This window comes from Python bivittatus, unplaced genomic scaffold (genome assembly GCF_059951505.1).
Source record: "Python bivittatus isolate LINGU-HERP-01145 unplaced genomic scaffold, Pbiv_v1 ctg000960_np1212, whole genome shotgun sequence".
Taxonomy (NCBI): domain Eukaryota; kingdom Metazoa; phylum Chordata; class Lepidosauria; order Squamata; family Pythonidae; genus Python; species Python bivittatus.
The window spans coordinates 10,374,991-10,402,985 of NW_028277124.1; the positions used below are offsets into that span (position 1 = coordinate 10,374,991).

Genomic DNA, 27,995 nt, shown 5'->3' on the forward strand with positions numbered 1-27,995 from the left:
GTTCAACATCTAGGTTTCTGAGCTATGGTATCACACAGATTTTATCTTGTCCCATATGCTGTTAACATCTACATGAAATTGAAGAATCTGTGTGTGCTACATGCAGTGTTGTATGTTGATGACACCCACCTTGATTGCTCCTGTCCATCCAAATCCATGGAAGCAATCAGTACCCTTGAACATTGCCTAAATATTCACATCCTGGGATGGTTAAGAGCAAACAAGCTGAACTTAAATCAAGGCAGACTGATATACTATTAGTAAAGAGAGAACTGAACTCAGGGATGGGTTGTACTCCACCAGAAAGAACAGGTTAGAACTTGGAAGTGCTTCCTGATCTCCAGCTATCAATGGATTTGCAAGTGGTGACTGCAATATAGATAGTATTTGCACAAATACAACTCGTACATCAACTTCAGCCTTTTCCTGAGCTAGTTAACCTTGAATAACATCTTGATTAGCGCAACATGTCTGTATAAGAATGCTGTGCTTGAAAAATGCCTGGAAACTACTGGTATAAAATGTGTTAGCAGGCTGCTAAACAGGTAAAAATACATCGGAACACATAATGCTTCTAGTGAAAGATTTGCATGGCTGCCAGTTACTTATCAGACACAATTTAGAACACTGATGTTGATTTTTTAAAGCCCTAAAGAGCTTAGAACCTGATTGAGAGACCACCACTCCTGTTATAAACCTGCCCAATAGGAGAGGCTCTTTTAAAATACACACACACAAAATACACATACATACCCCCCCACACACACACACATAAAACAAGAACTACCCAATAATTTATTTTATTTAATTATTTATTTTATTTAATTATTTATAAATCCAACCTTTATTTTATATTATTCAGGAAGATACATACTGAATCCAAAATACACTGAAGTATGAAACTTTGAAATGGAATGTTAAAGTATTTTTGAATGAAACAGCAAAAGCATTTACTGAAATTATTTGCACACATGGCTTCAAATATTTAAGTCATAGCATACAGATACCAGGACAATGTAATTTTCAAACTTTCCGATTACCAATTTCCAATTTTCACTTACTCTTTTCCAATGCCATAACGTTTATCAATTAACCAAAGACACACTGTTCACTTAGCTTAAGAGATTCACATAGTATAAGTACCAATTTAAGCCAAATTATATGCAGTGCAATATTTATATTGGATATTACATTGTTATTGACAGCCTGGTTAGATGTTTAAGCAAACAAGTTAAAAAAACCCTCCAAGTTATAGGTCATTATGGCTGTTGAGTGCATTGAACAAGGATCTTTCCCTCAAATACCAGAACTGGTCAGATTAAGATGCCTTCAGTTGCTCTTTAACAAGTCAATGCAGCTTTGCACCAGATAAATATTGTTCTGGAAGGCAAAAGAAACAGTCAGTTTGGGAGAGGAAATTAAAGTCTTTAAACTAAACTGTAAAACAAAATAAATAGATGGATTTTTCCAGTTTCCCCAGTTAGTTTGACTGCCCATTGCACTAAACCATGGTTGAATTTAAATGAACATAGTGTGGCTGAATGACCTACAAGTGACTCAGTTTACATAATACTTAAAGCTGTAAGCCACAGCAGCACTGAGGTGACACACTTAGGGCTACCTGCAACCCTCTAAGATCAAGATGGCACCCAGGATTCCCCAGAAGTTGCTGCCATACAATAGAGGAACTATAAATCATATGGGGAATCATCATATTAACTAATTTAATTCAATCTAAATTTAATTTCATCTTAAATAAGAATTTTAACCAAATAAAATTTAGTTGTTGTCTTAACCTCAACTCACCAATTTGTTCTAACGCCACTTATTTTTTAGAATGCAGCTTCTGGCATGTCACTCAAAACTCCAAAATACTATAATTGCATACTCCTGCCATAAAGTAGGCTTACAAATGAGAGTTGTTGGGTTTACACAACACATTAAGACAAAGCTAAAACATATTACTGCTTAGTACAAGTATGTGCACCCAACTTTTAATTTAATAGATTCTGTATTTCTATACATGAATCCCATGCACTCTATAAGCTTAAGGATCCAAAGCAGGAAGAAGACACCTTTTTCTCCCAACATGTGAAAACAGATCTTTCAGTCCCCTGGGCATTTTTTTGAGCTTAATGACTAGAGCCAGTTCATTCCTTCTGGTAACACTTTGGTGGCTGACAGCTATGCTGACAACTGGGCTCCAGAAGGCTCCAGTAAATGGGTGGAGACAGAATTTGGGGGTGGAAGGTAGGAGTTTTGAGTTCATATGTTAAGCCTTTATTAAACTAGCCATATGGCAGCATCTAGCTGAACTTGGTTGATTTCAAAAAAACTAAGCCGGGGCAGACCTTGTTCATAACTGAACTGGAGAAACAAGGAAATATCTGAGCTGTAGGCTACACTGGAAAGTCAAAAACACATTCTGGAAGAATGCAATGGCAAATAATGCTGCCAAGAAAACCACATGGAGTCACAACCATGCAGTCACCAGGAACTGAGTTTGAGTTGAGGGAGAAAATATTTTTTTAAAGCCTTTGTTAGTGTTGACACTACCATTTTAATGTGCTTCCTGCCTCAACACTGTAGAAAAGCGTAACACTAATTTTCAGCAATTATGTTCCAGGACCTGCACAAAGAGGCTCAGGGCTTACAGACTGTCTATCCCATCCTAAACGAATCCCCATGTAATTTCATGACTAAGTCTTGTCATTCATACAAAAATGTCACTATCAGAGTTTCCATGAAAGCCAAGGTGAATTTAATTATGAGAAAATTAGTGGAAGGAGTTTTAGTCAAAAGTAATATAAATAGCAGAGATTTCCATGGAATTTAGTTGCAAATATCTGTGTTTGCATTTAATTTTATGTCAAAAAGTAATAAACTTCAGGATTTCAGATAACTTCCATTTGCAAGATATTTTCTTGCAACAACAAAATAATCATATATTGTTTTGCTGTTTTCCATCTGAATAATTTGTTTTATCAACAAAATTCTAATTTCTAGCTCAAACCCCACCCCTGCTGAACTATATACATAATTTTGAAGTGATAGGCTGTCTTCAACTACAACTACAGTCTTAATTATATACCTTTGCATGCCTGATTTCAAGTTCGGTCATTTCAATGAGATTTTTACGAAATGCTGCTATTCGCTTCCCTTTGAAGTTGTTTAGTTCTGCCATTGAAAGAAGACATATAACATCATTTGAACATTTGTTTGAAATAAATAAATTTTACTTCCCCTTGTAAATTTAACTATTTTGTATGATCTTAACAGTAAAACATCTGAAACATCAACATAAAAACAAAAGGAAAAAATGACAAAGAGTCTTTTACAGATAGACTGGATGAGGGAGAAGACACCAATATGACAGAATTCTTCCAGGTCCAAAGTACATTTTATTTAAATGGTCTATACAATGAATAGTGCTGTGATTTTATGATTAGAGTATTATGATTAAATAGTTAGTAATTATTAAATGTTACAGTTTATATGATTTATTTATTTATTTACTATGTTTTATTATGTACTTAGCACTATGTTATATTATGTACTATATACATAATACATACAAGTGCAGCAGCAGCTGTCCAGTATCTTGCCCTAAAAAGTAGTATTTCTGACTACCCACTACAATGGGTAGACTACTGCCTCCTTTAAGACTAGCAGTATGACTTCATCATGTAGAATGTGTGATCTTGGCTGAGTGGAAGAGATGGGCAGGAATCAAATGAACATACAGTCAACTGGAAAAGTACAATACTGTATATTGTCCACATCCACAAACCCCAAAAATTGAAAATGATCTTGTGCAATTAAGCCAAAAGTAGTATTCGGGCTGATATGAAGATAAACAGTTAAGTGCTAAATATCTGTTTAAGCAGGGTGTTTGAGAAATGGATTTTCCAGGGCACGTGATACTAAGTTCTCAACCACCCTAAATGCTCTTGTATGCAGCCCCTTAGGGTTGCAATGGAGGCTGCAAAAAGAGACTTCTTTTTCATCTTCTCTGCCATGTCATAAGCACAACTATGTGCACTAAAGTTTGTCTTTCAAAAGTTATTACATCACCTGCGCTAGCTGTCTCCTAGCCTGTTTTATTGCTCAGAACTCTCCAGAAAAGCAAGGAGAAGCTCAGGCTCCACAGTGCTGGAACGGGCTTTTAGGATGATTGTCAATAGCCTATCCTATTTCCCCATGTCATAAGCTAACAAAAATCTCAGCAGGTTCACTGGCTTAGGCTTCTGGAAACTCCCCTTGAACATTCAAGAATCCATCAGATTTTTCCATGCAGGAGGAAAATGATGCAGTGATACCAAATTTCATTGATTGTAATCTAACCATAACAACAGGATAAAGTTAGTCATACCCCTAAGTCCAAGACATAAGCTTCACTAAAGTATACCGTACCCTATGCTTTGGTCAAATGAAAAACAAATCCATGCCTTCCTGAAGGCCACAAATCCTAAACTGAACCTATCAGGACAGAGGCAGCATGAATATGCTGATATCCTCCAGAACCACTTCCTGACAAAACCATACTTCAGGCCAGCTCAGTCAAGGGCAACAAGATGGGTGGTCTACCAAAATTACCCCAACTGTCTTACTGATCCCCCAACCCTCATTGCCTGTCCTAGTTCAGGAAAGGTTTCTGGAGAGTGAGATAGTGTTTCTATGGACCATAGTGACTCCCTCTGAACCCACACCATGAGTTGATGCTGCACTGAAAAATCAGCTGGCAAAGCTGGATCAAATCTTCACCATTCAGGCCCCAATAATCCATGCTTGGTCAGTTCCCTCATCCCTGATTGAGATGAATGAGAAAGCTATTTTTGTAAACCAAGTTGGAATTTAACAGCAGTATCCCTGGGTCAGAAACTATGCTAACAGGTACCTAAAAGTGACAGGAGGACAAGGGGTGGTGTCCCACAGCCATTTATGTTTTGTCTGACCATTATGTTTTATCCCAGTTGGTTGTCATGCCTGTCCTGTAATCACCAATTTTCTCTTGTAATTATGCAAGCCCCCTTTTCAGCATAGCTAGATTTACATATACATAGGCAAGAAAAAAACAGTAATTCTCATTTCCTATCCTGCTGCAGCTCTTTAATCCAGTTTATTAAATTCAGGTGATCCCACTATTGTAAGTACAAAATCCTGCCATGTACAAACTTTCTCTGGAGAAGTTTTAAACCAAGGCAGTAGATGCAGTATCTGACTTGCAGAAGAAACCCAAACTCTCCTTCATTAATTAAATGTCCTTACTTTGGCTATGCTTTAGAAAAGTGGAGTAGAACTGTCTCTGATTTTAAAAGATCCATTTAGAATCAAAGCTGGAAAAGATTTTTTAAACCACTGCATCCTTCTGGAATTGTAGTGCCCAGAAACTATACAAAGTATTTAAGATAGGAACTGAGCATGAAAAATAAAATGGAAAGATTATTTCTTATGCTTTGGAAACTGTGCTTTTATGGTTACAACCAAAAATTGCATATGCATTTTGGCAGCTACCTCACACAGCTAACTTACAAGCTGCTCCAAGATTTTTCACAAATATTATTGCCAATCCAGTAATCTTGTAATTCTTTATTACATATCGGTGTATTTAATTTCTGCTTCCTAATTGTATAACTTTGCCTTTATATCTCATTCAGCCCATATCTCTGATTTATCATTTTGAATTTTATTTCTCTGTGTTATCACTCTCCCATTAATCTTCAGAGTTCATAATCATTCTATTCACTACTTTATTCAATTCAGCTGAACTGTCTGATAACATGATTTAATTATGATATAATTATCAACAATGTTTTATTGCAAGATTATTTATTTATTCATATATCAAATTTGTCACCACTCATCTCGTTAAAAAATTCATCAGAAAATTATAATAATGAAAACTACAGGTAGTCCTCGCTTAATGATAGTTCAAAGTTATGACGGCCTCGGAAAAAGTACTTTATGATCTGCACTCATGCTTACGACCATCGCAAACCGTTGCACCATCCCCAGTCACATGATAATGATTTGCAACCTTTTTTACCACAGTCATAAAGCGAGTCACCATGGTCGTTAAGCAAATTCTGGCAAAAAAGCCCATTGGGGAAGCTGGATTGGCTTAACGACCACATGATTTGCTTAATGACTGCAGTGATTCACTTAACAACTGCCCTGCTTAACAACCAATTTTCTGGTGCCTACTGTGGTTGTTAAGCAAGGACTACCTGTAGTCAGATACAATTGTCTAGGATAATGAACACTAATGTTAATTATTCATTACTATTATTGCAGAAATCATTCATCAAGAGATAGTTAATTTAAGGATTAATACAAATAGTCAATTATATTGTCAATCCATTAGGTAGTAAATTAGTCAATATAACTTAATACATTAGCAAAATAAAAGTTCAATATCAAATTCCACTGATTATTTCTAACATTGAATGCTACTTGTAACAAGGGATAAAATTCAACAGAAAATTATTATCAGATTTTTATCGTGCCTGTTTTTATATATATCTAACTCAAGGTGGCGAATATATCTAATACTCCTGCTTATTTTCAGAAGAAAGAAATTCCAGAGTGTGGCAACCACCATCAGATAGGCCCTAGCAATTTCCAAGTGGGCCTCTTTCCATTTGCAGAAGGCCCTTACCTGCAGGGGGTAGCCCCCAGATAACATAAGTGGGGAGCCGTTCTTTCAAGCAGGAGGGGTCTGATCCACATAGGGCTTTTTATGTAATAAGCAGCACCTTGAATTTGGCAAGGAAGGAAATGAGAAGCCAACGCAGCTTAGCTGAACCAGGTGTTATATGGTCCTGCTGAAATGCCCTCAAAAGGACCTGTGTCCTACAAAGCACCTCTTCTATATCATTAATTTCTCAGATGTAAGGTTTTAAAATTATAACAGGTTGACTGCTCTGTGTTATCCACACACATAATTCAGAAATGCTTGAAGCATAGGTCAGGAGCTATTTTCTGACCCTACACTAGCCATTTTTTGGTTAAGTCTGAAAGTCCCCCAAATCTGTGGACAATGTTCAAGACCTGCAGTCTTTAGGCCATAAAACTACAAAGTCTAGCAATTATCAACCTTTTCCCCATATAAATATTACACTGCATACGGAAAGTCAGTTTTAACTTTCTATGAAGGAACAGACCTCAACATTTCATTAACATATGCTGCAGAATGCACCACAAAAAACTCGTAATACATTGTTAAGTGTCTTGTTAGCATAGCTTTACCTTGTTTTGCAGATTCAGAAAGTTTTTCAAATTTTTGATAGCATTCTTCCTGATACACTTCTGCCAACCTAACATCTTTGCTTTTCAACCTAGCTTTATCAAGAGCTTTATTTGAATTTTCATAGTCTACAAGGGCCCGTGTACGTCTGTGCAAAAGATCCTGAAAAAATAAATTACAGAAAAAAATTAATTCCTAGTTTTGGGGATAGAGAAAATTAACATTATTTGAAAAAAAAAATACCCCATCTTTCAGGAATGCAGATTGATCCAGTTCTCAGGAAAAACGTCTGAAAAAAAGTGACAATTTCTTATCATAAAGGAAGGGAAAGGGCACTTCACTATGTATTTATGGAAGGACAGGTAATAGAACACTCTGCTAGTCTTCTGCCTGCCTATCCTAGATAGTATTTGTTACAGTCCTTATACTGTATGTTGTAGATGACTCCTGCTTTTTCTTCTTGGGCTATTGGGTCTTTTGGTTTACTTAGGGTATTTTGGAGTGATTTTGTTGGTTTATGTGCTACAGAGATGCCATATGGTTGTAATAGTCTGTTGGTGGTTTCTGAGACGTTTCTGATGTATGGCAGTGTGATCCTTTTCATAGCTTGTGTAGGTTGTATTGTAGTAGTGGTCAGGCACTTTTTGATAAAATTACGTGGATATCCATTTTGTTGGAAGATGTTGTATAGGTGGTCTTTTTCTTTTTTCAGCTGTTCTGGGTTACTGCAATGCGTTTGTGCTCGCTTGAATAATGTTCTTACACAGCTCCTCTTGTGGGAGGAGAGAGCAGAGCGCATCCACAAGCACCAACTAGCAGTCAGAAGACATGATGAAAATTCCTTAAACTCACAACACATGGACAGACTCAATCATAGTTTTAACTGGGAAACTGTCAGCATTTTAGACCAAGCTAAATCCAAATATGCAAGAGAATTCTTGGAAGCCTGGTATTCAGACAAAGCAGCAATTAACAGACACATAGAGATTAACAGCATCTACTTACTATTCGAAAGAGACAAAAGACCAGAAGATCCCCTCACCAGCAATCAGTCACCAGCAATCATCACCCTTATCTGGGCAAAGGCACACAATCAGACACACCAGGCACACAATCAAGCAGCAAACATATGCTAATCAAGGAACTACCAGAGGAGCAAAAACAAACAAACAAACAAAAAAACCCCACCCTCACCAGGACTGGCAAGGCATGGATATTTTTGATAGGATAAAGTCAAGGTTTATGTGGTTTTTAAAAATCATTATGTTAGATGTGCCATATTGAGGATATGGAATAGATACAAACCCAGGTTGTGCCCGCAAACACCTCTGAGGATCTCAGCACAAGAAGCATTTTATAGACGAGAAATAATAGGCAAACACAAATGGCTAACCTATCATGAGATACTAGAATTTTGTCAAGGGGAATGTAAAATAAAATCAAGAGAAGAACTCGTGGCAGAGGTATATAGTTATCAATGGTTCTCTTATTTACAATTATTAGAAAGATTTAAAGTAGACAAAATAATCTATGGTTTTGAACATTGTAAGACTGAGTTTGAAACAGAATTGTGTACAAATGATGAACATGTAATTGCAAAAATCTATAAACTTTTATTGAAATTTGAAACAGAAGAAGTGAAAGAACGTATGATAAAGTGGGCTAAAAATTTTGGTTATAATATACAGATGGAACAATGGGAAAATATGTGGCTGAAAGGACTGAAATGTACATTGTGTTATAATCTTAAAGAGAATTTTTATAAAGTGATGTACCGTTGCTATATATCACCAGAGAAATTCACTAGAATGTATAAAGGCACTTCAAATTTATGTGGAAATGTGAACAAGAAGAAGGGTCATTTTATCATTCTTGGTGGACATGTAAAAAAGCTAGAAAATCCTGGATTCAAATACACACACTGAATATATACACTGATTCAGAGAATGTTAAAAGATTAATATATAATTGAGACCAGAAGTCTTCCTCTTGGGACTGATGGACAAACAGTTGGAAAAAAGTCACGGAACTTTGGTTTTTAATATGATAACTGCAGCGAGATTATTGTATGCACAAAGATGGAAAGATCTGGCAATACCTACAATGGAGGAATGGCAGGTGAAGATGATGGAAATTGTTGAGAGAGTGACTTCTTTGATTAAAGAAAAGACAATATCTATGTTTATTGCGGACTGGAAAGCCCCTAAAGACTTTTTGTGTGAAACAGAAAAAAATGAACTTATGATTTTGATGAATAGACAGGATAGATTATGGAAAGAAGAGAGTTAAATGTTGTAACCATAGAGTAAGAGATAAATTTATAATTGTAGTTATAACTGCCGTAAAGAAGATCAGAAGCTTCTTTGTATCTTTTTTCTTTTCTATTTTCTTTTACTTTTTTCCTTTCTTGCACTTTTAACTTTCTCTTTGAACTTTCTTTCTTTTCTTTTCTTTTCTTTTCCTTTATATTATTCTGTATTAGTTGTTATCTTACTTTAAAAAAATCTTTAATACAATATATATATATTGTATATGTATATACACATACATACATACATACATACACACACACATAAAAACTTAATTCATATCTAGCATAATGTAGGATTAACCATATCTGAGCTTCTTGCATGCAATTTTGGTCTAGTGGTTAAGGCACCAGGCTAGAAACCAGGAGACTGTGAATTTTAGTCCTGCCTTAGGCATGAAAGCCAGCTGGGTGACTTTGCGCCTGTCTCTCTCTCTCTCTCAGCCCCACTCACCTCACAGGGTTGTTGTTGTGGGGAAAACAGAAGGAGGAAGCAGTATTAAGTAAGTTCGCTGCCTTGAGTTATTTATACAAATACAGTGATACCTCGGGATACGAACGCCTCTGCTTGCGAATTTTTCGGGTTACGACCAGCTCTGGCCCCAAAATTTTACCTCGGTTTGCGAACTCCGCCTCGGGGTACGAGCCATTTTCCGCCCGTGCCACGTGGTCCGCAGCCATTTTCTGCCCGTGCCACGTGGTCCGCGGCCATTTTTCCGCCCGTGCCACGTGGTCCGCGGCTGTTTTTCCGGCCCTGCCGCGTGGTCCGCGGCCGTTTTCGCGCCGCACCGGGCTGTTTTCGCACCGCACCGCGCCGGGCCGTTTTCGCGCCGGGCCGCGCCGCGCCGGGCCGTTTTCGCGCCGCGCCGGGCCGTTTTCACGCCGCGCCGCACCCGGCCATTTTCGCGCCGCACCACGCCGCACCCGGCCGCTTTCCGTGTGGTCCGTGGACGCCAGAACGGATTAACGGTAATTACATTGAACCTTATGGGAAATTGCCTCGGGTTGCGACCAAATTCGGGCGGAGGGCGGAACGGATTAACCGGATTTACATTGAACCCTATGGGGAAATTTGCCTCAGGGTGCGACCAAATTCAGAGGGCGGAACGGATTAACCGGATTTACATTGAACCCTATGGGGAAATTTCCTTCGGGTTACGACCAACTCGGGATACGCCCAGAGTCACGGAACGGATTAAGTTCGTATCCCGAGGTACCACTGTAATTAAAGGCGGGATAAAAATAATCTAAATCTAAAAACCACTGGTTATAGCAGCTTGGAATTAACATTATAGTTAATGTTATAGTGATCTACAATTACAATGCCACATGAGCCTCTGAAATTCCTAGTTGTGTGGCTGCTCTAGCATTTCTGAATCTTTAATTCTGGGATCCCTAAAAATTATATTGCTGTGATAAGTATAACCTGACTTGGTCTAGAAGTTGCCATTAAACATCTTCTTTTGTACTCCAAACTCTAGTAGATATAGTCAAGACACAGTTAAATCTTTTTAAAAAATATTTTTGGATTTAGCCTAATGCTTAGGATCCCTATACCCTCCTGCTGCAATAAAACAGAGCATAGAATAATATATACTTTTTCTTTCCTTCCCTGTTTTTTAAATTCTCATGGTATTTTCTCCTCTCTCTCAAAACAGAAACATTCATCAGACAGTAGCTATTGCTAGCAAGCACCTCCTCTTCTCTTTCACATATTAAACTGCCATCTTATTTTATCTCTTAATCAACCACATTTTTGTCAGATCCTTCCTGTTGCTTTCCAAGGATGTTATGATAGCAGTATACTACCTAGATTAAACTAGAATTATGCTTATGAGTATTTGAAAAATGTGAGGTATTGTTCTTCTTGATGGTATCAAAAGCTATATTTAATAAGACTCCCTGCTAAGTCTCTAAGCATGTTTACCAACTCTTTGTAAGCAAAGCAGGCTACATATGAAAGCTGAAGAAGGAAGAGGAGAAACTTTCAGTCAAAGAGAACAGAATCATCTTAGTCCATAATTTGTACCTTGCAAGAAGCAAAGTACTAGGGCACTAAATATGTTGGGAGATGTTATCAAATAACTGTTTAGAAGTAATGGAGAGTGATATATACTACTTCTTTTCTATTGGTTCATGGCTCATATGTGGGTATCTTCTTCCAAGTAGACTCTTCAGAATATTATGTAACACAGGATCCAGATGCTCCTATGACAGTTTTGAAATTTTCACTAACTTTGCTGCTGTCACTGTTTTGGACAGTCTCACAAAGAGAAAGAAGAATCAGGGAATTTAATATGATTTGCAATGGTGCTGAAAAGATAATTAGAAGGCCTAGACAAGGACCCTTGTTAAATGGGATTTCTCTAGTAGTTGCTGGTTCAGAAGTTCCTCGGAGCTTCTCACAAGAGTGGAATTTTCTAGAGATTCCTGTCTTCTCCAGAAAAAATGTTTTTTACAGCTTGAGTCAGGATGGATCCCAACTATATCTTCAGACGCAAAATCATATAACATTAATGATACTGTTCTTTTTTTGAAGTTAACTTAAGACAATTGTGAAAAAAATTAAAAAATGTTTTCAGGTATGACTCACCTTTGCTGCTTCTATATTAAGCATATAATATCTTAGTAGCTCCAGTAATTTTAAATCTTCATCAGAAGAAACACGATTTTCTACTTTCTATGGAAAAGATAACAGGATTGCTGATTATATACCGTATAGCTCTTGAGTGTATTAACTCCTGTTTGAAATCTTGGTCAGCTAAGAACCTGAAGTATGGCATTACTTATATACATAAATTACATTCAACTCTCACCCTGGTATATTAAGCTAGGAAGGCTTAAGTACCCAAATTATTGCCTAAATGCCAGTTAACATACTGATACAATTATTGTCTAGGTGCCAATTAGTTTTATCCTGGCAAGAACTAGATGTTCAACAGAAAGGCATCCTGAACAAACTTTGTGCAATAGCTGTACGCTTTGTTGCAGATGGAGAGAGGATCTTTCACTGCCAAATTCTTCCAATAATACTGATGGTCTTCTAAAAACACCAGGTGTTAGCAAATATTATTATCCAAATAAGGTATCTGTCAATGCTGTCATACAGATTTGAAAGCATGTCTGGAGGAAGAAACTGGTTATGAAGAAAGGCTCGCTAAATATTTGACAATTATAGATATCCTGGGAAGATGCATTAATAAAAATGTGACCAAGGGCACGCACATGGGTTCAATCCTGTTCAGTAGAGCTGTTGATTTGGATACAATGAACATTCATCAATTTAAAAATTGGTTCATCGTTTCAGGACAATCGTAAACCCAGTTCTAACAATAGACAAATTAGATACAGCTAGGATTAAAGGTCAAGCACAGATTTAGTAATGGTAACAAGGCTTGCCTATATTGCACCAAGATGACTGCATGGAGCTGCCTTTGAAAGATGCTGAGAACCCTGAACTGGTAAGGTTGCTAACTAATTTGCTTTATCCTGCTGGTATATAGCACCAATGTTGCTCTTTCATATGTTTTATTGCTTGAATATTTGGGGAGCACATTTTAGATAGTATGGCTGCCGTGGAAATAAGATTGCTCATTCACAAAATGACTACCATGATGAATATAGCATCTCACAAGCTAAGAAAAAACTCAAAGAGCAGGGAGTCTGGCAGACACTAAGGAATAGGTCTGTAGGCAGACTATTGCCCATGGACACTACAGGTGGAACCTAGGCGTACGTCTCTATTTTTTACAAATCAGTAAAAAAAAAAAAACTTTAAATAGTTACATTGACTGCCTTCAACTTTTTGAGAGAAAAGGAAATATATATATCTTTAAAACAAAACATTACCCTGAGTTTCCCAAACAGCTCAGAAATTTTCATCAAGTACCTGAGGAGGAAAAGCATGGGTAGAGAACATTAAATGTATTTCCCAAATCTCATATCTAATTCTATTAGCACAGAACAGGGTGACTGTTAAGAATCAGTTCATGGAAATTATACAATTTGCATATGCTGGAACTTTTTGCAATTCTTATACACAGACTGGGACAAAACAGAGCAAAAAAAACAGCCAACAAAATCACTATGAAGACAGGAACTTTAAAGCCATAGGAAAGTTCAGGAGATATATAATGACACCAACACAATACTGGAATGTTAATACAATCTTCCAGAGAAGGCACCAAATCACAGAAAGGAAAAAGTTCACAATTAAGGGACACTTTAGCATCTACAATACAATACAAGAGAATTTAGCTCTATAAATGATGGTTTGATCTCCCAAAACAGAATCTATTTCAACACAGGCAAATGGCAATGCACAGCCTCTGCTGGCATTCAACAGGTATTCAGGGAATCAAAGAATGAAACCACATGACTTATTTGTGTCTGACATTGGGATCCATGCATGAAAGGCAGGGGGTGGGGGCATTATGATGTCACAAGGTGCATTTCAATTTTTTTCATCACTGCAGTTTGTATTAGACATCTGTTATCTACTGAAATTTATTCAATAAACTGTATGTGTTACATAAATAAATAAATAAATAAAATGTATGTGTTACATGGGACAAGTAATCCTTCCAATTTTTTAATGACAATCCAGAGAGATCTAATTGCAACTCCTGCGACAATGTCATGGAAAACTTTTAAACTGATCTAGGCACCCCTAAAGGAAAAAGGAACAATGCAAAATTAAGGCCTATTCTCTACCACTCCTGTATGGGGAAAAAAATTAGACTCTATTACTTTTTACTCCAAAATTATAAAATAAAGTAAGAGCAAATTTATATAGAGTATGTAGACTGATGTAGAAATTAGATGAAATCTATGTTAAGTTTGGTACTCACTAAAATACTTAGGAGAATTTTACCTTTCCATGTAGGCAAAACAAAAGACTCCACTGGAAAAAATTATTGCTATATGCTTCTCAGATGTGAGAAGCATAGGCATGAATATAAACAGAAAGTAGGGGTATAATAGGGAACCAGTTATATTCATCACAGAAAAAGGTTATTTGAGATTGGCAACAAAAATATTGAAAAAAGCATAAACAGTAAAAGAAATGCAGTAAATGGAAACCAATGGAAGTTGCCCTGGAAACCAAAAGGAAAATTCCCATTCTTTGAATGTAATCATAATTTATTATTGCTTCTAAGCCTTTGTTGGAGGTGGCTGCATGAGGAGGCTTCAGTATGTTAGTCCTGACAAATCCCCCTCCACACAACCATGAAAAAGAGATCAGGAAAGCCAGTCATTATATCTAGGCCATCATAACTACAGTAGTTAGCAGACTCATTCACAGTGACAAACTGAAAAATATGGTTTAGACATTTTTAAAAGAAATGGCATGAACTTACTTTTTAATTACAATCGACTCTGCTAGAGCTAGGTTATTTAAGGAGGCTGAAATATTAATATAGTCATCTGCAATATCTGTTGAGAAAGAATGCAAAAAGCTTTCAGCCTTGCCCCTGAACAAACAGGAATTTAGAAATATTACAAAACTTGAAAACTGAAAAAGTTACTTTTGTGAGATCTTGTCATCTTATCTGCCTTCCCACATGCTTCCTTTATTCTGTTGTAATAGTTTACAAGAAAGATCTTCTCTTGTTCAAAGAAATCATCAACCTCCTGGAAAGAAACTTAACAGTGATTATGAGACATCAAAGAGCATTTTGATCTAGTCATGAGAAAATCAGATTTAAAAAATACATAAATGGTATGTTAAAACAATGTCATATCCTGAGGATGTGGTTAATCTTGTATACGAAGTACCTAACCATCAGCTCCTTTTAGCCATGCTGTGGCTTGCTGTTAGCCCCTCCAAGGCCCTTTAGGTTTCACATGTCCTCCGTCCAGTGTTATCAGTGGGAAGGAACTGCAGGCAGATATTAAGCTTGAAGCAACTCAGTGGCAGGCATGGGGGTAGCGAGAAGGGGGAATTGTGTGTATTTCCTATTAACGTCTCTCACAACGTCATTCTAAATGTAGTCAGTAATAAAACGTTGCTTACAATAAATTGAAGATTCAAAGTAGGCTTCTACTGTATGCATCAACTAAGACTTCTGCTGGAAATTTTTCAAAAGTGTTTCCAGGAGGGTAGATAATCACTTGCAGAAAAACAACAAAAAATCACAGGAGACAAGTGTTGGGAATGCTTTAATTTGGAGACTTGCACTGACATGGAGGTTGGACTTAATAGCTTAACATGCATCTTACTTATCTATGATTTTATGAGAAAAGATCCAATCTGGTATGTAGATTCCTTGATTGCTTCTGGAGGGACAAGAACATGATTAAAAGCCAAACCCAGTCCCCACCTTTTAAGGTGGGGAGGCAGCCGGTAATGGTGATTTGTGAACTGTTTCAGCTTCCTTGACTAGTTTGATGAAAATTTGATGAAAGACTTGTGATTCCTATACAGTGAAGTCAGCCACAGGAACCAAAAAACCAATGTCAAGATGAAAAAAATGGGGTTAATATCTGTAGTTAATGAAGAACTGTCTGTAATGCAGACAGATGTAGAGTTATAGAAAAACTCAGCTGGAGCCAGCAGTCTGATTTGTTTGGCACCTGACATAGCATAGCAAATATTGATCCAGAGTTGCATTCTTGCATTCTGATGAGATATGAGCCAGCGAGAAACTGAATCTGTGCATCCAAAACACTCACCAGAAATGAATCATGGACTGGGGGCCATAATCCAAAATTTGGTGCTTTAGGAGTTCAGTGAGACAGAATACCTGGCTAATAAAACAATGAATTGTCTCTTATTGAGAATTCCCCAGAGACACTGAAATGAGCCATTTGGAGAATAAATCCATCACAATTAAAAAGGAGTTTATTCCCATTCCCATCATCACTCCTTACAATCTGGAAGGGTAGCAAAAATCGAACAGTCATCTTAGCTGGGTCTTGGCTCTGCAACAAATTTCACTGGCTGTAGCACAGAATCATAGAATGTGTGGGTTGGAAGGGACCTTGATGTTTACTGACATTCATGGTGTTGAAAGCCTGCTGGCTCCTCCTGGCCTTGATCCTATTACTCCTCTTCCTCTTCAGACAAGGGGAGGCATGACAAGAACCATAAAAAAAATAGTAATTAACTCTGACAAAAAAAAGAGACTTCTATCTTTAAAAATATCCAATTATTATATGTTTTTCCAGGTAAAGCACAATTCATCAGATGAACAGAATAAATGTGAGACAGATTTTTATAAGAACATTCGGTTCTAATAGGTGGAGAAAAGAGGAGAGAGTAAAAGGTGTCAAAAATAAGCCAAATTATATTGATATAGAAACAAAAAAGCTTTAATAGTGATTGTAAATAAAGTAGTGTCATGTGTCTATGCCATTCCTATGAGCACAGAAGATCTTGTATTTTTTATATATGAGCAAAAAACCTTGTAGTTATTTCATGGAGTTTATAATCCTAAAATGTTATATTTATATAATAGCTGTCCTTTGGAGGGATAGAAAATGAGATGAGAAGTGGGGAAGAACAGGGTTGTTTTAAAAATGAACAAATATAAAACAGCTGTAACATTTGGCATACTAATATTAGTGATGAGGAAAAGATGTTCCTCTGATCTTGTAGGTAACATTACTGGATTGTGCAGTTGTGTTGCCATAGTAACTATGAGGAAAGAGCTGCCACAAGATTGGGTTCCTGCGTCTGTATCATAATGTCGTCTGTTATCAATATTAGTAGCTGTTTTAGGTTTGCTGGCTGACTAAAATTGAACCAGAGGGGGGTTCCCAAGACCTATGAACAGAAAGTATCATAATGGGCTGTAGACAATAAGGTTTAAACATCTCCAAACAACCCTGTATTCTCATAGTCATCTCCCTGGTCCCATTTTCTGACTCACCAAACCAGAACCACGATGTGACAGATAGTGTTTGGTAGACCATAACATTGTTCATTGATTCTACTGCACACTATTGACAAAGATACATACTGCTTCTTTATTTACAATCATTACCTAAATCATGTTATTTCTATTTCAGATACTCCCTTCCTGAAACAATCTTGCCTATTTTCACAATTTTTTCCTTTCTTTTCATTCCTCCCATCTCCCACAGCTGAATGTATTTACAGAACCTCTCTTATATATACTTATTCTCTTCATCTGATGAAATGTGACTGATCCACAGAAGCTTATGATATAATAAAACTGATTAATCTCTAAGTGTCACAAATCTCTTCTGCAAAACAATAACATTGCATCTGGAAAGACTTGAGACACATTCTTGCACTGATGGACTGATAATATATGTAGCACACTAAAATATTTTGGTTTATCTGTAAGAAATGTTAAATCTCCCATGAGTTCTAGGTCAGTTTTTTAAAAATCAAATTAGCATTTATAATTTGTTTTCTCAAAGATAATCATGCATATTGAAGCAGAAGCTGGAGAGCCATCTGTCAGGGTTATGGTTAGGGTTTTTGCATTGAGCAATAGCCAAAATGCCTTTCAGCTTGATTCTCTGACTCCATTTTGGGGAAAACATTATTTTACTGCTGGCTTCTTCCCATTTTTCCCAAGGGCAAAATCCAAAGTTTTATAAGTGGATTTGCTTGTGCAAAGGAACTTCCTTATCCTCTCCCCTGGCATCCCTCTCCCTTCTGCTAGATCTTCTAATGTTTGAGGGGGAAAGAAGAACAAGGGAAAGAAATAATCTGTTTCACTTTCAGTGTGCCTTCCATTTGTGGACAGGCACCATTGGTTTGAACCTTAAAGCTCTGGATTTAACTTTTAAAGCCTTACATTTATCATAACTATAGCCTGCAGCAGCATACTTTATTTATTTATTAAATGCATGGGCATATGCCAAAAGAGCAACAAGAGCTTACATAAATTGGATAAAGTGAGTAGAAATAAATTAAAAATGGATATAATGGGTGAAAAGAAAGAAAATGAAAAGATCATCATAATCAGTAAAAGAGGCCCTGTCAAGCTTTATAACTCAGGGCAGGAATGGTAGACTTATCTTGTCAGACCAAATGTCCTGCAAATTTCACTGGACTATCAATGAATAAAAAAGTGCAATTTCTGATTGGGATCAGTGCAATCATCTGCTGATAACAGGGGAGAGCACCAGGGATCAGGTAAAGTACAAGAAGCAACTCAGCAGAGCACATACAACTGACTCAACGATTGCAAAGATATTTAGGTATAGCATAGGGAGTGAGCCTGCAGCCTCTACACCAGAATTATTTTATGAGTTCCTAAAACATATTTCTGGTTTCTTGTATTTCACTTCACTGGCAACAAGGGCATCCAGTATCACTTCTCTGTTACGTCCAGTATCTTTCAAAGTAGTATTTTTAAAAAATCTAGCAGAGGCATTTTACTACAATAAGAATAAAAACAAATTCTTTATTTCAACTATATAAATAATATATTTAAGAATATTATACAATTTCTTCAGGGAATGTTGTATGTAGATATATAGTTATAGGCATTAATATCAAATCACTCAACATTCTGCAAGAGAATAACTACCATCTACTTATACAGCCTTAGAACATTTTAATTACTTTTGCAGATAACCTGTAGCTATTGTTAATAGTAGTAACACTATCTCAAATATTATTGACTGAAAATAAAGTGGCATCACATTTGCCAACTGAAATCCTGAGCTGAACAGATCTGCCTTTATATAATTATAGATCATAGTTACATAAACAATAATCATACTACTGTAATGGATTCTATAGAGAACTTGTCTTCCTGTTCAGGGGCTGGAATAGATGCAAATGCAACAACTAGGTGCTTATCAGTGCATGTACAAAAGTTGCATCATGCCCTAACTGAAAAAAGCTTCAATGGTTTCCAGTTTTAATTGGAATGTTTTAGATTATGAATTTTTAAATTATGTTTTAACAATGCTACTTTAGTTCAGTGGTTTCTGTTTATGTATTTTCTCAATAAGTTGCAAGCCTTAAAAATGTACAGGAAAGTATATCTGAGCTTTAAAAAAAGACTTTACCTTAACACCAGAGAACAAAACTTCATCGGCATTTTTTACCATTGTTCTGAAGAAGCCACCAAGCATTTCCTTTGTATTTTTCTTCCTAACGCTTAGCTAAGAGAAATATGAAAAATTAGAACATAAAACAATAAACTCTTATTTGTCATTATTACACTGGCTTATAGTCCCCGGGTTAAGAATGCCTGGTTTACAGATAACCCATAGTTAAGAATGGAGCCTTTTGTAGCAAAATTAGTTAAATACACAATGATTCAAGTTAAATACACAATGGTTTGAGTTCATTACACAATACTACTTATACAGTATTATATAACAATATAATAACAATGCTTCTTTACAAGGCAGAAAGGGCATGGCCTTTTGGTCTGGTAAAGATTCTGAATAGATGGAACTATATATTTATTTATCAATCACAAGCAAATCTTTTTTAGATGATGTTAAGATTCAGGTTAATATTGTAGTCACAAATACAAATACAATAAGGTAGGATAATAATTCGGGCCAATAAGTGTAAATCTCAGAATGTCTGCATATCCTAATCAAGATATATATACACATATTGATACAGAAATAGATTTACTTAAATTTTCCACTAGGTAAACCTGGGAAATTAATTTATGATACAAATAAAATAGGTTCTTTAATTTAATCCTCAATCCTGAAATATCACAAAACAGTAGCTCTTACTGATCAGTCCCTTTGTCAATTCCCCCTTTTCATCAATGATCATTTAAAATTTTAATTTAGGTTCAAAATAATGTGGTTTTCAATTGGATTGAGAAATGTAAGAATGAAACATGGAAGTGACAGGTGGAGAGTGGAGCAGAAGAAACAGAGGAAAGAGGTGAGGAAAATGAAGAATGACAGTAGAGGTGAAAGCAGGAAGAAAACAACTGGAGATAGAGATGCCATGAATGGCCTTCTGTCAGGAATACTGAACTGGTGTATGGACATAGTACATATAAGGATAGTTTATAAGGACAGAAAGTTATGGAAAGGTTTATTGAATGTGTTGATGTAAACTAGTTTTAGTTCTACTTCCTTATCTCATACCTTTAATTTCGTTAGCTTACTTCCAGGTAGTCATTGAGTTATGGCCACTCATTCAGTGACTGTTCAAAGTTACAATGGTGCTGAATGAGGGGGACTTATGACTGGTCTGCAAAGTTGCAGCTGTTGCAGTGAGCTGTGGTCATGTGATTGCGATCTCCAACATTCCCTGCTGGCTTCCCACAACCAAAATCTATGGGGAAGCCGGTAGGAAGTCAGACAATGCTCCCACTCCCGCTGCTTTTTCACCCACCTGCAGCACCCTCTGCCCCTGCCTGTGCTCTAGAGTGTCTGCCTACAGCACCCCCCTACGGCATCTGCTGGCCTGTTTGCCTGGGACTCCTGCCTCTTCCCGCTTAACGACCTGTGTGGTCTTGGGGTTGCAACGGCAACCAGGACTGTGGGGTTGCCACCGCTGAGCAATGTGGTCATGTGATGTCACATTTTACAACCACATTGCTTAGTGACAGCAATCTCAGTCCCAACTGCCATCATAACCTGAGGACTATGTACTTCCTTTCTGTATTTGTCAGCCTTATGAGGTAGACCAGACAGGAAATGCGACCAGGTGAGCTAATTCTACTTTACTGTAAAGCTTAACAGAATTTTGCAAGTCTGAAAACACATCTTTCCCCCTCATCTCCATTACAGCTCAAGAAACTAGGGAGGGCCTCTTCTGAGCCTCTTGCCCCACCCACATTCCTGCTATGGATTCAGCTGCCTTTTATCTGACTGTTCCCTTGGTTGTGTCTCTTTGCTCTGTCTCCCAAAGTCATTCCCACATACCATTACAGTATTCTGCGTAACACTGTTTACCCCAAAAGGGAGTAGGGTGATACGTAGGTATGTTTGTATGTAGGCAAAATAGGCTTTATTGGGGTTTTTTTTTAATCAGACAGAACAGATAATTAGTGCCAAGCATTCAGTTATGGTTGGGTTTTATACTTGATAACCTTATGTTGCCAATCTAAGATGTATCTTTTCATCTGCAGGCAAAGATTCTGTTATGTGTTCTAACTACAGTTCTCTTTCCTGCATAAATGTGAACATAAAGATTATTACAGCTAGTTTGCCCCAGAAATAGCAGAACGTTCTTCCAGCTTAGGCTGAATTTATACAAGCTGTCAATCTTCTGAAAATGATTTATAACAAAATGAAACAAATTCTAAATGTTGAATTTTCTTTCCAACTTTCTACTCATTTCTACAAAGTATATGAACTAGCTTTATACATACTAACAGCTGCTGAGATACTTTAAGCTTCTCATTAGAAAGTACACAGAATTCCAGCAGTAGAAAATGGCAAATTACGTAGTGGGAGTATGCCTCACTGTCTGAAATAGCCTCGTACTTGAAAGAGTACATCTGACACAGAATTTAGTTTAATTTAATATGGAAACCGTTTTTGGACTGTAATCCTGTCCATGGGCTATCCACATCCAACATAAAGTTCTAACATTTAAGTTGTGAATTATTTGTTAAATTTGGTTAATTTGTTATTGATTAGATGAGACTGTAATATTTCTCTTGAATTTATATTCATACTGATTATTGTTGGTATTTGTGCACTAATTTTAATAATGATCTGTAGTTTTCATGTGACATAATGTATTTAAATACATAGAATTAATGTTATTCGCCACCTGTAGATAAGCCGATTCTTGAAATTTTTTGTATGTTTTTTCAATATATTCTGAAGGATTTGTTTCAATAATTTGTATCAATAAATGCTGTTTTACAGAACAGATTCTGTTTTAAATTTTCACAATTGGCTTATCTGCAGGTGGTGCATTTTTCATGGCATTTTGGTTAAAAATTCGAGGGTTGGCTTATCCGTGGATGGGCTTATCCATGAGTATATACAGGTACTTTTAAAAAGTATTACTGAATATACTCATGGATAAGCCCATCCGTAGATAAACCGAATACAATTTTTGGGGGGGGGATTTGGAACTTAAAATTTTTGGTTTATCCGCATGTATATATAGAATATAAGACTAATTTTCATATATAAATATAAATAAAATATACACATATTAGCTATCAATATGCAGTGCTTTGAATCTGAAGCTGAAAAGGTGCTATGGAGCAAGCTTGGGTACACATGTTGCAGCTTTCTGTGCTTTCTCAAAAAAGCTGTTTTTTTCCTGGCCTTCTATAGTAGCAATGAGCTCCCAAGAAAATACATGTTTGAGTTATGAAGGTACTGACAGCATGCCCCACCCACTGCAAGGCACCCTGTCAACACATCTTTAATTCAAACATGTATTTCCTGGATTGTCCAGGCTACTGAATAATACATGAAAAGACACACAGCTTTGGATCCAAATCAATGCACATCCCTAATATTAGCATACTTCCCAACTATAAATGTTATCCATAGGATTAAGGATCTTCATGGCAACAATACTTTGCAGGAAATAGGATTAGTACCAAACTTCAGGCATATATTTTCACAGAAAGCAAGAAAAAGGCAAATCTTTTCTTTCTGATTTTAGATTTAAGGCTTCGTATCTGCTTTGCAGTAAGATTCTTCGGCAAGTTACTTTACCTACTGAGAAATGGAAATTTTATGAATTGACAATTCTTTCTCTTCCTTCTGTGAATACTGGCTCTCTCCCTAATCCCAACTTCTTGTATCAAATATGCATTTCTTACATCATGAGCATATTCAAGGAAGATACGGAAATTATGATCCTTGCTGAGAATGGGATGGGCAGAAATTCGCTGCAGGAATTCTTCATGTGATGATACAGTTTTCTTAAAGATAGCAAGGTATTCCCTAGGAAAAAAATACATTTGAGACAGCATACTTCTCATTGTCCATACTTCAACCTGAGATGCAAAACAGATGCAAGTTTGTACTGTAAGTAAACTAACCCATATTATGCATACATATAAGAGATATGCAGATTGAGGAATCAGCTTCATAGATGAATATCTCTAGCTATCTTTATCTTGTTACTGTCATTGATAGGAAACAACAGATTGCCATCACACTCACCCAATTAGCCACCAGTGAAGAACAGTGGCCATTTGGGTTACGTGCATGATTCCTAATCTAAGTAGTAAGAACCAAACATATAGCTAAATATTGGACATGATAAATAGTCTTATGACATTGGTTTGCTCAGGTCAAATCAGGAAAAGGTACATTCATAGACACCTCTTTCAATGCAAACATATCATCCTTGACATTGAAATGTGTAATTATGTTCCAATTGCTTTATTTACATCATACAGTACCCTGACCATTTTAAATTGGTATTCATTCTTTTCAGATACAAGATCTATCATTAACCCCAACATGCAATCTAGGAAATTGCCTTTACAATTCAGATATTTTATGAAAGTCTGTTCTTCCACTGGACCCACTTGAAGGCTCAAAATATGAGTATCTGTTTTATTGTCCAAGTCATTTTAATCCCCTAGCTTGTCTAATATTTTGCTTCTAATGTTTTGGTTTTAAAATATGTCTATTATGAAATTCTGCTGAATATTATGAAATTCTTTCTGTGGCTTGAAATCAAAAATAAAGCTTTTCTCTATTTTTTTCCTATTTCTGTATTACTGTTTGTTTCTCTTATTGTCTCTTTCTCTTAAAATCTTAAGAAAAAGATGATATAATCACCTAGTTTCACATCCCAATCCTGTATTTAAAGTCAGAACTTTACATCAGGATTAAGCAAACTGTTGCCAAACTGCTGTTCTGAGTTTGAGAATTATCACGAACACTGGCAGGGCACTGGCTCACTGACACTATTTTAGTTTTTAATTTACCCTAATGTTAAACTCACAAGTCTTCTCCTCTATTATTTATAGCTATCTAAAGTTCTGTAAACTCAGTCATTTTTTGATGCAGTAGTTTTCCTTTGTGGGAGGAATAAAGGGACCTCAAGATATTGGTGATCTACAAACTTTCTTCCCTCCCCACTAGCCAGTTGGCTAGAGCTGCCTGAAGGTGCAAGACTACAGTAGAAAAAGTTACACTAAAATTAGGACAATTAGAAATCTATGATTTGATAACTGTAAATATTATAATTTCCAAGCATTACTTGTCAAACCCACATGCTACAGCTGGATTAACTTCTTTCCCAATTGGAAATCTTCCCCTTTTATGGGTGGAGTATTCAGACACATTGTCCAGTGATGGGAAGCTTATTTCAATGAATGTTCTCATTCACTAGAATGATGAAGCTGAAATTAAAGGGATGGACTATAGGAATATTCTCCTCAAAATTCTTTACAATATTCTCTGGAAGACTCTGGAGGCCACACCTGAAGGTGTCTCTTCTGAAGTGACTGGCAAGCATGGAAGGGCTAATCCATGTAACCAAATGTCAATTAGTGAGACTTTCACTCCTAGGATGCCCATGTGTGGCTGCTCCCTGACCAAAGGGGCAGCAATCCCATTTGGGATCCAGCTCTTATTGGCCATAAGTGCCAATATGATGGACTTCCCTCCCTAGGAGCTCATGGTGGAATGTGAGACTTGCTTGCCTTGGTCTTGCAGCTTGTATGTCACAAATAGGCTGGGAGTGTATTTCAAAAATATCCCAAGTGCCCTGTGTTTATGTAGAAGTTAAATAAGCCAATATCTTGCAATCTATAAAAGTGAGTTCACCTTGGGAATAAAGCATGGTGCAACCATACCCATATGGAACATCCACTGATTCCCCCCAGCTGATAATGTTCCTAGCTCTCCTGGTGTAATGGGCTGATACCTGGTCTCCTGGATGACAATGTGGCCACAAGGAACACTGTTTTTCTAGTTAGTAACTTAACTAGGATTTAATTTAATGATAGTGTCCTTGAATGCCAGGTACAGAATCAATACACTGTAAGTGGGGAGAGGTCAAGATCATCTCTCCTTTTGAGGATCTCAACAATTCCATCCACCCATGATTTTCTTGGTCTCCTCTTCCTCTCAACCTATTTATTCATCCTTCATATATTTGCAATGTAATTTTATCCTTACTCATTCTATGACCAAATCATTTCAATGTACTTTTTTTATACTAATTGCTCACGTTTCTATTAAATCCACATTCATTCAGCACCCATTCATTTCTGAATTTATGTTATCTTTTAGCACAAATTGCTTAAGTAAGCCATTCCCACTGCATACATATTACTTCAACATTTCTTGTGATATAGCTAACTCCCCCTTTCATATAAATAAGTGGGAAGAAGCACACTCTCATATACAGTTTTGTTCCATTAGACAAACACCATTCTTTGCAATACACCACACCCTATATTAGGGGTCAGCAACCTTCTTGGGTATAAGGGCCAGAGGCCATGTCACTGCCATTTTCTCTTCCTCCTCTGCCTCATGGCTTGCTCTCACCAGTGCAGAGTGGAGGATTTGTTCTGCCCATGCCAAGGCAGCTGGTGAAGCCATAGCCAATATCACTCAAAGAGGTGGTGAATGCTCACAAGAGCAGCCAACCCAATGGCCGCTCTCTCCCTTTCTCTCATGGGCTGGGGAGATATATTTCTTTCTGAGACTACAGGCTGGATGATTTCAAGTGGGTTGTAAGGTTTTTGACTAAATGGAAAGATAGTCAGTATAAGTAGTCAAACAACCAACCATACAACTAGCTTATTCAAGAAATTAGCCATAACATTTCAGAATCTCCTGACACTTATGTGAATTTATTTGCAAGTCAAAGTATTTACATGGGGCAGAGAATCTTCACTCAATAAATCACACTCACGCTTCCAGCTCTTGTTTCATTTTGGTAAATTCCTCTTTTGTCATAGACATTTCTCCTTCCCCAAGCTTATGCATCTTCATTCTAGGGCCATCGAAGTCAGGCTTTGCAGGTGCTGGGGGAATCTTAGACAAAATATCTGCTATTAGCAAGAGCATTATCCAGCAGAGTACTTTGTAGGATCCAAATTCTGGTAGAATTTAATACAGTTTTTTTTTCCCCATGGACCAACAAGGTCCTTAACATTCTGAATAGCTGAATTAAAGCTGAAGAATGGCTTTGCTTAGTGTTTTTTGCAATAAGTAGACCTGTAGAAATTAGATACCCCTGAGTTTTAAGAAATAGATTAATAAATATGTCAGTGCCAAATAACAGCTTAAATAAGTGTTTCAGTTTCTTTAATATACAGTGGTACCTCGGGTCACAAACTTAATTCGTTCCATGACTCTGGTCGCGACCCGAATTGGTTGTGACCCGAATCAAATTTTCCCATAAGGTGCAATGTAATTACGGTTAATCCGTTCTGAACCATATGTATTTTTTTTTAAAACCACAAAAATATGAAACAAAATACAGTACAGTGCAGTACAAAGAGGGAGAACGCTAACTTTGCTTGAGGCGACTTCTGGCGTGGGGGGCAGGAAGGCGGGTGGGGAGGCGGTTATTGCTTGGAGGGAGAGTCCCCCTCCCTACAGGAAGCCACGACCATGTGTCACGGCAGGGAAAATGGCCGCGGATCCCTGTTCGTCACCCGATGCGGAGTTCGTGGACGGAAGCAAAATTTTGCGAACGGTGCTGTTCGTGACCCGAATTGGTCATGAACAGAAGCGTTCGTGACCCGAGGTACCACTGTACTTTAATTAAACATATAAATACAATCATCTGATTGTGTTAATTCTTTATTCTACTTATGATTCATATAATACTGGTTACTGTTTTTAATTACTGAAACCTGGTTTTAATAATGTCCTTAAGTCTAATATTGATACAAGATACTTTAATACGCAGCATTAACCTAATGTCACTTCAAAATTTTTATTTAATCTTATATTGCTTGTAAATCTCTTTTCTATTTTTTGTTTTTCTTACTTTTTCTGCTCTTTTCTTGATTCTGTTCTTTTTAAATATCTACTATAATAAACAAACAAATAAAAACCAATTGTCCTATTACCTTGTTCTAATTGGTAGGAATCTCTAAGACTATATTATACTAACTGGTAATCTTGAGGCTGTATACTTAAGATGTACAAGGCCAAACCTATCTGGAAATGTTAACTTTCTGCTAGGAACTCTTATCTCCCTAAGTCCAAACATGTACTATTTCCCCTAAATGTGTTTTCCAGCTATTCAGTACATAGTACAATTATATTAGCATAACATCAGCAATACTACAAATGAATGTTTTTAAAACATACAAATGCAAAACTAAAGACAGACAATTCAAGAGGATTGAACATTGTACAGAAAGTGACATTCCAAAAAGAATATAAAGCTAAAGATTATGTTTGTTTCTTCTAGTAGAAATGCTATAAAATAGGAAATACTAGCAAGACAGCGTAACTTTTTGTAGATAACAACATGGGACTAATAAAGAACAGTTAAAGTTTGTAATCCTATACTTGCATGTTAAAATTATGTGTTCTTAACAAAGCTTACTCTCAGCTGAGTAGCAC

General features: G+C 36.8%; 1 protein-coding gene across 5 annotated transcripts in view; it reads right to left on the reverse strand.

Moving 5' to 3' along the window:
• Positions 1-817: 817 nt before the first annotated feature.
• The window catches only part of SNX5 (sorting nexin 5), a 45,048-nt gene continuing 17,870 nt past the window's right edge, over positions 818-27,995 (reverse strand). For all 5 annotated transcript variants that reach the window (XM_025168657.2, XM_007431400.4, XM_025168655.2 and 2 more), the window contains 10 exons: positions 26,326-26,447; positions 23,264-23,387; positions 19,554-19,649; positions 15,083-15,188; positions 14,915-14,990; positions 13,404-13,443; positions 12,148-12,234; positions 7,249-7,408; positions 3,092-3,177; positions 818-1,380 (listed from right to left, as the gene is read on the reverse strand). In XM_025168657.2, the coding sequence (XP_025024425.1) occupies positions 1,330-1,380; positions 3,092-3,177; positions 7,249-7,408; positions 12,148-12,234; positions 13,404-13,443; positions 14,915-14,990; positions 15,083-15,188; positions 19,554-19,649; positions 23,264-23,387; positions 26,326-26,447 (948 nt within the window). In that variant the 3' untranslated portion in view covers positions 818-1,329. The remainder of the gene's footprint in view (positions 1,381-3,091; positions 3,178-7,248; positions 7,409-12,147; positions 12,235-13,403; positions 13,444-14,914; positions 14,991-15,082; positions 15,189-19,553; positions 19,650-23,263; positions 23,388-26,325; positions 26,448-27,995) is intronic.